We start from the raw sequence: 12,663 nt of genomic DNA on the forward strand, positions 1-12,663 counted from the left end.
GGCATATTACTGACTTTAATATGAACAAATTAATTCAGGAACAGCAAGTGAATAAATAGATTGCACTAGGTTTCAGTTGACTTCTACTCTAGGAAATTAATATGCGGCAAATTTGAAGGTGGCTCTTAGCTAATAAAGACAGATTTCTGTGAAGGATTTAGATTTAGAAATATTTAGCAAATAAAAAGTCTGCCTTTAAAATAGAATAAAATGATATCACTGCTGCAAGGAACATTAGTATAATCTGCTAACCGTAGAAGTAATAGCTGCCATAAATATTAAATTCATGACAGTGCTTGGGGAAAATTGAGGTCTTGTATTATTCAGCTTTCAGAGTGTCAGTCTTTTAGTTAACTGTCTGTATAAACTTAGCACAGAAGAAGAAGAGCATTCTCCCTGCATAGCCCACTACAGAAATAGACTCACTCTATTTTACCTACAAAAGCATGAAGAATCTTTTTTCTGCTTTCTCTCTCTCTCTCTCTCTCTCTCTCTCTCTCTCTCTCTCTCTCTCTCTCTCTCTCTCTCTCTCTCACGCATGGAGATACAAAGACACCATATCAAATGAAATGAAACTGAGTGATATATAGGAGTTTTGAGCCAGGACAGTGGTCCACATGGAGATGAATGCCTTTAGCGCTGAATTGTAGGGATCAGCTGGGTCTACAGATAAAGGATTTGTGTGATATTAAGAAGTCTGAAGTTACTGCAGAGGCAGAACCCCAGACCATGGCAAATCGCCTGAGGACGTCAGTGTAATGAAGGATAGAACGTGAGTAAGGTAGAAAAAACCTTAAAGACTACCTTTACATTTGAAAATGAACTAAAGACAAAATTATTATTTAAATAAGCATCTTGAGCATCTTTGCTTTAGAAAGTATTATAGTTACAAGATTATATTTACACATCAAAACAAACACTAAATGATGACAATGAAGGTCAAAACCATTTTATAAATATCTTGATAAATCACAAAAACACATATAATGAAACATTTAATATCATAAAGTTTGCAAAATGATATCTAAAAAAATCAATGTCTGGAACTGATGAAACCAAGGTAGAGAAATTTGATTATCATGTACAACAACATGTTTGGTAAAAACAAAATGTAATGCCACAATTGCCTCATACTGTCAAGTAAGATTGGGTAGGAGTGATGAGAATCTCAAGAATCTATCCCAGAAATCCTGTACAAGCCCTGGATGGCACACCAGACCATTACAGGGCATTGTACACACACATTCACACACTCCTTTAAACTTAGGGGCAATTTATAGTAAACAACCAGCTTAGTGGCATTCTTTCAAACTAAAGGACGCAGAAGAAACGCATGTAACGTTTTGGAGAATATGCTTCACAGACAGTGGACCCTGAAGCTATGAGGTAGCTGTGGCAGCATTCTCCCAAGAAAATATACTTAAGTACGAATATAAAATATTGCTTAGTAGAGCCCTATTAAGGGAATTGTAAAGGTTTTAAATAATTTTGACACACTTTACAACATTGAAAGGCTTACAATTCTTCAGCAAACTCTGTTACCACATGCAAATGGGAAGTAAAACAATACTTTGAAAGGTGACCCAAAACTATACCTAAAATAAAAGTTTAAAACAGACAGAGAGATATTAGTGCCTCAGTGTGTTAAAAAAAAAGGGATCTTTTGAACAGCTTTGGCCTAACCACAATGAAGTGAACAGCAGGCGAGGCAGCAGGGCTACCTTTTAACAAACATCTTTGCCAGCTTTTAAGCACGGTTGCTTTAGGCTGCAGGGAAATGGTTCTCAAACAAATCCTGTGCTCAGGAGAGAAACTCAGTGCATGTAATTAACCAAATAACCTGCATTGGAAGCGGGGAGAGGAAGAGAGATAAAGGCTGCTGGCTTTTCTTTTGCTTATTTGATGAAAGGGCTAGTGGGCTGATACTGGGAGCTAGAAATGCATACATGACGATATATACACATACATATTAATACGTGTGTTCACTAAAATGGGACTGTAAATGGGCATAAAAACAATCAAGAAAGCATAATTAAGCTGGCTCAATAGATTGGTAATTACACTCACCTACTGTCTGTAGAGCCTCAGACTTATTAGGTAATAAACGTTCTTTCGGCTTCTCCCATTATGGGTCGCCACAGCGGATCCTCACGCATGTTTGATTTGACACATGTTTTTACGCTGGATGCCCTTCTTAATGCAACCCTCCCCAATTTATCCGGGCTTGGGACCAGCACTGAAAGTGGCTGGGGTTGGTTCCCTGACTGGGGAAAGGATAATGAAATTACTTACCTATCACACTATCTATTAATTGCACACATACCAGCTTTCTCAAACACTTCCATTACTGCACAAATTGCAACACTGAGTATTTGTAAAAAGATATTAAAATGGAAATGCTCTGTATCTTACTGTATATTGTGGCAGCTTGGCAACCTGCTCCAACCCTGCAACCTTTTCCTTAACTCTCCAGAATGTCACACTTTTACTGACAAGAAATCTGCTCAACCATAAACAATGAAATGTTTATTTTCCATCTGTCTGACACTGGACACTGCACAGTATGGTAAAAAAAAAAAAATGACAAAGCCCTCTCAGGTTTAAAAAAATAAAAAGCTAGATTTCCTGTTGCCTTATTGATTTTGTTGCTGCAGTTCATTCTTAGTCATTTCTATTTTCCAGACCGAATCAGCAACAAGGTTAATGGTGCATTCTGGAAAACCTGAAAAGGTCTGATATAAGCAGGCTGGAATCTCATATGAGTTGATGGATTCGTTTGAGCTTCAAATCAAGAAAAGAGATTACCATCTGCAGAGTCCACACACATGCTCACATATACACACACAGACACCCAGAAATTGAAAGAAAAGAAATGAGAAGACGAAGATATGGGATTTTAAAGCAAAAACACATTTCCTGGTGATAAGAGCTGACAGCCCACAGGGGGTCTTCGGCTTTATGTGAAAGATTTCCCGTTGGAACTCGTTGGGGAAATGCAGTCGACTCCTTTGCGAATAGTGCCTGTGACAGGCAAAGCAGCTTCCACGCCTAGCAAAATGACAATTTAATTAAATGCTACAAAGCTTTCATAAGAAGAGCACAAAGTGTGAGCACCCTCAAAGAGGCATGAGTTTAAGAAGCCGTGCACTCACATTAAACATAACAGGGCTACAGAGAAGGGTGCTTCTTGGGCTACAGATAAAGCTTAATTCTCAGTAAGATTCAGCATGATTTCAACAGAATTTCATAACTCAGTTTCAATTACTAATTTAGTTCAAAAGAACTGGCCAACTAATATTGTTAGATGAGAAGGCAAATCATATGCCTATGGTGAGACATTTGCATTTATTGTTATAATTTATTATTTAACAAGGAACAGAAAGAAAATGTAAACAATTGCTGCATCTAATTAGCAATTTGTACTGTAACAATGGAGTTTGTCAGTATTAGAATAAGTGCTTATATGATAGGCCTTTGTGATGCCTGTATACCATAAATCCACTCCTAGTGACAGAGAGATGCTCCTTGTCCATGTTTAATTTTCATTTCCGCCCCTGTGACTTCTATGTGACATGTGACATGTACTTTTGTAGTTCTATTTTTTCTCTGTCACTGGCATGTCATTAATATATTACCCAATTGTAAACAATTGTTTTGTGTTTGTTTTTGATTAATGCCAGCACAGAATCACACAGTCAACTTAGGAAATCATGTGGTTTTTTTTTGTTGTTTAATACATATCAATAACAATAACAAAGTCATTGTTGTCACTAATATTAATGTGTAAACTTTAAAAACTTTAAAGTAGTACTGTACAGTAGTTTAGACAGTTAATGATAAAAAAAAAGTTTTTTTCAATTATAACACATACTATATACTATTCTTACCACCTCTAAACTTGTATGCACAAACTCCTAAGGAGTATTTGGTAGCACACGTCTGAGCTGATCAAAATTCTCCTGCAAGCTCGATCCTAGTTAAGGTTATTGTGACCAGTGATTGGAACAAGGCCCAAAGTGGGAACACACCCAGAATGAGACATTGGTCCACTGTAGATGCACGCTAGGTAATATTCTTTAATTTATAAATTATCATGGCGATGCTAAATATCTGTCCTGGGAGGGGGCTGAATGTGTGTAGGCAACATTTAAAAAGGATAATCCTTGGTCAGAAAATAAAACCATAAGCAGGTTCAAAATTAACAAAACATGAAAGAAAAAAGCAAGGCTTGTACAAATGCAAGTTAAGACTTGACAAAAAAAAAGCCCTACAGATATAAACTAATTAAAGGCTTAATGCAGAACAGATGGATACAATCTGGTAACACATTAACAACAGGACAGGGTTGGAGATGGAGATCTATAACCGAAACAAAAGCACTCGGCAAAACATAAAGCACATGGAGAAGCACATGGCGTAAAAAGATTAAAGAAAAACAGCATGGGCCAGACCGGGAAACTCACCACGTATTGAGAAGGACAATTTGTGACTATTTATCATTTACTCTACATTTTGGGACATGGAAAATATATTGAAATTAATATACTGATGATTGGGAATGTAATTTATGTTTTAAAAAAAGTTAGTTTGCATACTGACAGTGCTGTCATAGCTCATATTTTAGCTGCCAAAAGCTAGGTAAATATCACTGTGTCTGATTTAATAGCAGTATCTGTGCATATAATACAATGCATATAATACATAACATACAAGTCACATAGTTTTAGCTAGCTAGTTAAATTGGTCAAACTATTTTGACCAATTTTGACCTTCTATCTTGCTCCTTTTGAGATTCCGGCAATCCACTCCCCACAGTCACAGTCACGCTGTGACATATACGTCCACAGAACTGCCACGTTGTCTGCTAGAAGGGTCTAGAAGGGTCTCTCTGCGTATAAGCAAACCCTCAGCAGGTGGATTGTGGATGCTATCCACTCCTCTTATGAGTCCTCTTGTCTCCCTATTCCTTTCAGGGGCAGAGCTTACTCAACCCAAATTGAAGCGGCCTCTAAAGCCTTTTTGTCTGGAGTGTCTTTCCAAGACAGTTGCAATGCAGCAGGCTAGTCTACCCCACTGACCTTTGTCAGGTTCTATAGTCTTGACATTAGTGCCACTCCTGGCCCCTCTGTCCTTTGAACTAGCTGTGCTTATCCACACTAGAAAGGGATTGGTCAGTCTGGCGGTATTGTACACTTGTTCCCGAAGCGTTGTTGATGCAGCTCGATTCTCTGAGTTAATTATGTAACCCTGGTTCTCAGAGGGAACAAAACGCTACGTCTCGGTGGCACACTTACTGCGTCCCTGCAAGCACTACCTTCATTTTTTAAGTTAGCGCCGTCTCTACAGCATGTGCTTTTATAGCTTCCTGGTTGTGACATCACCACGACGTCATGCTTTTCCGTGGTTCAGAGCGTGGTCACACAGAAGTGTTCAAAAACCATTGCTGACGCAGCATCTCATTCACTTGAGGAACCAGGGTTGCATATGTAACCCAGAGACGTTTCTGTCAGGCTTGCATATGCATATAAATTCACCCCAGAACAGATATCCCTAATACAATAATGCCTGTTAATTGCTATTACTGTATTGTCAGGGAGACTCACAGGATCTCATGAATGTTTTATCTAGTAATTATATATTATATTATATATTATATATATTTTTACCATAAATAAAAAATCAACTTCATTTATCACATAAATTATAGTTTTAAGTGTTGTGTACTATCTCACATTGCATTCTCCAGACTTCACAACTGTTTGTTTGTGCTTCTGTCTCAATGCAGATCTGCAGTGCACAAATAAACAGCATAAACAGCCTCAAACTTTTCCTTGCCACAGTGCTGACACAGTGCATGTTTGTATGTATGTGTGAGAAAGTGAGCATGCCTCACCCTGTTCGGAATCGTACTCCTCCACAGTGGAGACAAAGTGTGGTCTAGAATAGAAGTTGTGAGGGCCGGGTTGCTGCAGGCCACCTAGGCTGTAGAAGGCACGCTCTGTAGCGGCGCAGCTGGAGAAGGCTCTGCGGCTTGGGATGCATGGGTAGCGTGTCCAGCTCTTCATCTCCAGATCAAAGGCCTCAAAAGCTGTTACCGGCATCTTGCCCTGACGTCCACCTGATGTTCAGATGAGAAAGAGATTAAACAGATTAAGAGACTGAGGCTACACAACAAATAAATATAGCTGTATTGATGTGTCCGGTGTGTGTCGGTGTCGATGTGAAGTTGATAGGGCTCAGATCTCCAACTTGGCTGTGTCTGCTTAAGATGTCAGAGCTCAGCAAGGCCTCCTTTTTTATTTTAATGTCTAAAGTGCCTGTCGTCACAGTTGAAAAAAAAAATTCCTGACAAATTTTGTCCTGCAGCCAAGTGAACTGAGATCCGCTTTTTTTAAAGCAAAAAATGTGGTACAAAAATAGAGAAAAGCTTTTTTAAATAACCAACTGCATCATATTTGTGGAGAGAGTTGCAGGATGAATGCTATTCCATGTTATGTGGTCTTTTGTTAAACTGACCTGACCACTGTGCCTATTGGTATATACCCATAGGGAAAGTTTATTCTGGTTTTAACTTTTGCATTCTCAGTACAATTAATTATTAATACAGATATTTAATGCTATGACTACAATAAAATTGAACATTAAACTTAAAACATGTTTTATATATTAATGACAAAATAAAGATATGGGGATTGTCATGGGGACCAGCCAAAGGTGGAGAGACCCACCACCCCCTATCCACCTTAACCCTCAACTATTTATAACAACCTTCTGTTTTCCCTTATTCTCTTTCTCCTTTGGTCACTTGTACTAAGTCTTTCTTGCCTATGTGTCTGATCCCCATCCATCTCTGGAACTTATCAGACTGCATTAGGGCAAAGATCTTATGAGCAACAGGAAACACACAAACAAACAAAAATAATTGGTTAATTAGCTTGAACTGACAGTGCTTATATAAATATGATCTTACATATAATTGAAGTGAATGTGTTCAAGAAAATGAAAACAACCAATATCGAAAAGGGTTTATGAAAAAGTGTAACAGGCGCATATGTTTATGTGCATCTGGTGTTGGCCCAGATTTGAGTCTCCTAGCTCAAAGGACAGACGGCTTGTGTTCTGTGAGCCATATGCACACTTGCTAAAGCATGGACACACACTCTCACCAGGCTGTCACACTTACAAAAACACATCACAAAGAAAACAATGTAGTGTTCTATTAGAGCAATGTGAGTATTTATTTATGACAATACGTAATTGTCAATTACTACTTATTATACTACTAAGTTGTTATGACTGTTACTATAGTTTAAAATATAATTAATATTAATAATAGAAAACTGACCTGCAATTTTAATCAAAAAGGGAAACATTTTGAAAAATATTGAAAAACATTTATTTTAACAAGTATTACCATAACAAGCCACTCGAGTAGGACATGGTTAATCATGTAATTGAAAAAAAGAAACAAAAGAAAAAACTGTACAGAGTATAGTATGTGTTTCTGTGCATGGTAATGGTGTAGATCATTAGCTAATGATGTTTATAGGCCAAATGTTTGTTGCTTTGTTGAAAAACAAAGAGAGAAACAGATGATAATGAATTCAGCCAGAATGTTATATAATAAAATTATAATCTCCAAATCTTCATACATGTTAGCATGCTATTCAATCATAGTACAAGCAATACAAAATAGTGAATTTAAAAAACATAAATACTAATAATATAATAATATTAATCATAAAATTAACTAAAATGCTATAATGCTGGAAAGGTGCGCGCATAAAATAATTCGCTCTAATAATAATAATAAAGCGCACTTATAATAACTGTGATTGAAAATTCACAGTTGTAAAACAAGGTCATTGACACAGTTCCTCAGCAGACAGCACACTGGCCTCCCACACCTGGGATCCTATTTTAGGAGGCAACTTTTGTATGCCAGCATGAATGGAGAAAGGATGTGGACAGGCCAAGATTGGGCAATCTGTTATTGAGCTCTTACATCAGTACACAGACAGACCTGTGGGGTCATGACTTAAATCATATTGCCATAAACAGTGTGTGGTTCTATCCAGATTCTCTCATTTTTATATATATATATATATATATATATATATATATATATATATATATATATATATATATATATATATATATATATATATATATATATATATATATATATATATATATATATATATATATATATATATATATATATATATATATATATATATATATATATATATAAAATGAGAGATGAGTCTGGATATAGCCTTAATATATAATGGAATAGAACCATTATTTTTGCTGCCTGCATATAAATTTTGTCCTTTTAAAGAATAACAATGAAAAACATGAGAGAGAGAGAGAAAATTAAGAGTAAGAGGGGAGAAACAATGTTCATGCATATGTAATTACATGCTGGACAAAATTTTGTATGAATAATTCTGTGTATAATTTGTGCATAATCAGTGAGACAAACGCTGGTAAAGACTCAGGTTGCCACAAAATAAACAATAATACAGCTCCTTTTGCACTTCCTGTCACACTTGTGTTTCAATTCTGCCTCTCAGCATCCCCATCTGTGACAAGCTGAGGTCTGGGGTGAGCCCTGAACATATCACTTAATAGCAGATTAAAACCATTGTCTCAGGGGCAAAGTGCTTCTAAGTTTGATGAAAGAACTCAGAAATCAGTGCAGATTGTGTGTATATGTAATTTTGTCAGCAAGGTCAGTTCTATTTGATCTCTACAACATGATCATGTGAAGTGCAGTCCCACCCACTTACAACTTCATATAACTAACTAGACTATCCCCACTCTCTCTCACACACACACACACACACACACACACACACACACACACACACACACAAAATAAAATCGACTTATGCAGAAATACAATTCATAAGAGCTGTATGGGTGTCAGGGATTCACCTGCCACGCCCCCCTCGGCAGCTGTCATGCTGCCGCTATCTCTGCTGCTCCTGGCTTTAACTAGAGACACCTGTCACTCGTTAGCTATGCACCTATATAAACCCACATTTCCGAGTCACAGGCTGTCGGTTTTAGAAGGTCAAGCTACAGATCTCATGGATCCTCGACCGCCAGCATTCCCCGCTGGTTTATGCCCTGAATACAGCTCCGTGTTTATCTTCGTCCCGTGGATCATCTCTGTTCCATAGATTATACTCCTTCCAAAGATCATTTCCGTCTTCTGGACTCACTCTGCTTCAAGGATTGTAACTCTATCTGACTCTGGTGTTTTGTTCAACATTAAACATGATAGAGTTACTCCCGTTGTCTCTGCTTGGTCTGCGTCCTGACAGAAGAACCGACCTAAACTGAAACAGAAACCGAAACGGAAGGTTTGAGGTTCCGCCTTGTTTATCCGGCAATGCGGCCGAATAGAGTGGCTTCCTGGTAAACACCTGCAAATATATCGGGACACAGTCATCCCAATTCCCCACCGAGCGGGCCAAGTTCGCCTTTTTTATTTCCCTCCTGTCTGGAGATGCTCTCTCTCGAGCAAGTAAGCTGTGGAGCGCTAAAGGAGGCAATTTTGGCACATACGGCAATTTCATCAGGCTTTTCATGGGGATGTTCGGGATGACAATGGCGGATCTCCACTTCTGCCCCTTCGTTTCCGCAGAGCGCGCCGCTCCGTTCCAGAGTTCCGCAGAGCGCGCCGCTTTGTTGCAGACTTCCTCCGAGCACGCCGCTCCATTTCAGAGTTCCTCCGAGTGCCGCTCCGTTCCAGAGTTCTGCCAAGCGCTCCGCTTCATCGTTCCAGCGAGCGCTCCGCTCCAGGGCCAAGAAGAGGACGTCGTACCAACACCCGGCCGCGAAAGTGACGTCGTACCGGCGCCCAGCCACGAAAAGGACGTTGCACCGTCGCCTGCCCGCCAAGGGGACGTAGTACCGCCGCCCGGCCGCCAAGGGGATGTTGTACCGCAGCCCGGCCGCCAAGGGGACATCGTACCAATGCCCGGCCGCAAAAGGGACGGCGTTCCCCTGCCCGGCCGCAAAAGGGACGTCGTACTGCCGCCCGGCCGCGAAAGGGACCTCTGACGGTGATGTCTCGCCTCCAGGTCCCTCTTACGGTGACGTCTCCCCTCCAGGTCCCTCTGCGGGCAACATCTCGTCTCCAAGCACCCCTGAAGACGACGCCTGGTCGTTGCACGGCCTCTGAACCCCACCATGGGCGTCGCACGGCCACTGAACTGTGCCGTAGGCGTCGCTCGGCCTCTAAACTCCGCCCTGTTCCGGACCCGTGCTGAGGGCATCGCTCCATTCCAAATCTCCATAGTGGCCATCGCTCTGTTCCAGATCCACCTCAGATCTCCGCGGGGGACGCCGCTACGCCTTGGGTCCTTCCTTCGACCCTGGACGGTTGGCGGGGCCCTCCTCGGAGTGCCCTGGCCCGCCTGGTGTGAGTGGTTTTGGGGCGTCAGGTGCCACCCCTGGAGGGGGGGGGGGGTAATGTCAGGGATCCACCTGCCACGCCCCCTCGCCGGCTGTCATGCTGCCGCTATCTCTGCTGCTCCCGGCTTTAACTACAGACACCTGTCACTCGTTAGCTATGCACCTATATAAACTCACGTTCCCAAATCACAGGCTTTCGGTTCTAGAAGGTCAAGCTACAGATCTCGTGGATTCCCGACCGCCAGCATTCCCCGCTGGTCCATGCCCGGATTACCGCTCCGTGGATCATCTCCGTCACGTGGATCATCTCCGTTCAGTGGATTATACTCCTTCCGAGGATCATACCCGTCTTCCGGACTCACTCCGCTTCATGGTTCGTAACTCTATCTGACTCTGGTGTTTCGTTTAACATTGAACATGATACAGTTACTCAAGTCGTCTCCGCGTGGTCTGCGTCCTGACAATGGGGCTAGAAGTTTGTAAAAAAAAATTTTTTTTGTCTTGGAAAACCAATTACCGTTTAATCTAATAGACTTCTAATAGACTTGTACGATTGCATTTGCCTCAATCAAATCTTAAATCACTTCTTGCCTTTGGAACAGTATTATTATCAGTCCAGCACTGGCATCTCAGTATCAGTGTGTACCTTCAATTTCTTTTCCCACTGAGCCACTTGAAAATTCCCTCCAGTTGGTTTCGTAACATGAAATATATTGTGTAACAGCATTTCAATGTACAAAATAAAAGAAGTTATTTATCTGTTAAAAAATGAGCTAGCTTTGAATTTTAGTTACATGAGATCAGTTACATTCTTGAATAGAGCTGGATATTTGATTTGATTAAATTATCTTAATGTGTATGTGTCAATCTGATCCTTCTACAACACATCATTTCACATCATGTTCTTCACCACAACCTTGTGAGCAAAAAGAAAGTGCAAACTGCCTAAAATGCTTTTGAGAAGTACTCCAAAAGTACAACGTTTAAAAAAAACTGTCTAATTAAGGATGACAGTCTTCTATGAACGATGACAGGATAAATGGACTAATGATTTAGTTGTGTCATTTCCTTTTGCAAATAGAGACACAAGGACTAATAGATTTAATTACATGCTAGCAAACTGTGACAAAATAGCTCGCAAGCCATTACAGGTTGATCCACTGTCTCACAACCAGCAGGGGAATAAAATATATCGAGTTCATACCGACTTTTTTCCTGCAGAAATAGATGCTGCAGAAAATAATGTTTTTACATGTTATTGCAATAGCTCGAGCATTATCACCTCAGAGACCTCATTGATTCACTGTTTTTTCACTGCGGAGGATTACAAAATTATATTTCACTTTCTATTTTTTTTTACTGAGATTACCACTGTGCCCTTGATTTTGTAGCTACTGTAGCTTGTTAAGTAAAAATAATGCCATGGGGCAGGCTGTAATAGCAGAATCAGGGTGAGGGGGTGTGATGGCACCTTGAAGATTGTTTTCCAATAGCAGCATGTTCTCGACCACAGCAATTTACCAATACTTACAATGTATTTTAAAAGACTATATTTTGTACATTGTATTCATTTATAGTCCAGTTGATGATCTGACATTTTTATGAACCAAGCTGTCATTTTAACCATCAGTCAATCTCAAGCCTCTGTTTTCTTTAGTTTTTTTTAGTAAAGTAAATCTAAAGGCATATTGTCAAGTATATGAGACATCCAAAAAACATATCCAAAAAAAAAAACAATACATTTTTATATCTAATTGTTACAAATAACTGACACTGATGACACCTTCTAAGCATGTTACACAAAATAAAATGTAAAAAAAAACTTCACTATCCACAGTTTTACACATTTTATCAATTTATCCATTTGTTAATCTGTTTGTATGCCACATACATTATTACTATCCAAACAATTATATATTAGAATGAGCACAATAATACATACCTTGTACCATAAACAACTGTCAGAACTGTGCTGTGAAAATTAATCACTAAAAACTCAACACGTCGGAAAGTTATATAAATGTGATATTTGTAACCCAAAATGTATGGCAGATTACCCATTAACTCAGGTGAACAGTGTAAATATTTTTTTCCAGGACCATGTACAAATCACATTCTCTCATTCTAGTTATGAGAAATGCAAAGTGCTGCCCCTCTTGTGAAAAGCATATTTCAGATCCTGTCTCCAAGGAATTGTGCAGATAATCAGCCTTGGCACAATTACCAGGTGTT

At 39.6% G+C, this 12,663-nt stretch overlaps 1 protein-coding gene across 2 annotated transcripts in view; it reads right to left on the minus strand.

The window, feature by feature from the left end:
• Nucleotides 1–12,663, minus strand: part of LOC124399102 (kelch domain-containing protein 8B-like) — a 112,637-nt gene that overhangs the window by 28,926 nt on the left and 71,048 nt on the right. For both annotated transcript variants that reach the window (XM_046869818.1, XM_046869819.1), the window contains exon 5: nucleotides 5,894–6,118. In XM_046869818.1, coding sequence (XP_046725774.1) covers nucleotides 5,894–6,118 — 225 coding nt within the window. The remainder of the gene's footprint in view (nucleotides 1–5,893; nucleotides 6,119–12,663) is intronic.

This window comes from Silurus meridionalis, chromosome 16 (genome assembly GCF_014805685.1).
Source record: "Silurus meridionalis isolate SWU-2019-XX chromosome 16, ASM1480568v1, whole genome shotgun sequence".
Classification (NCBI taxonomy): domain Eukaryota; kingdom Metazoa; phylum Chordata; class Actinopteri; order Siluriformes; family Siluridae; genus Silurus; species Silurus meridionalis.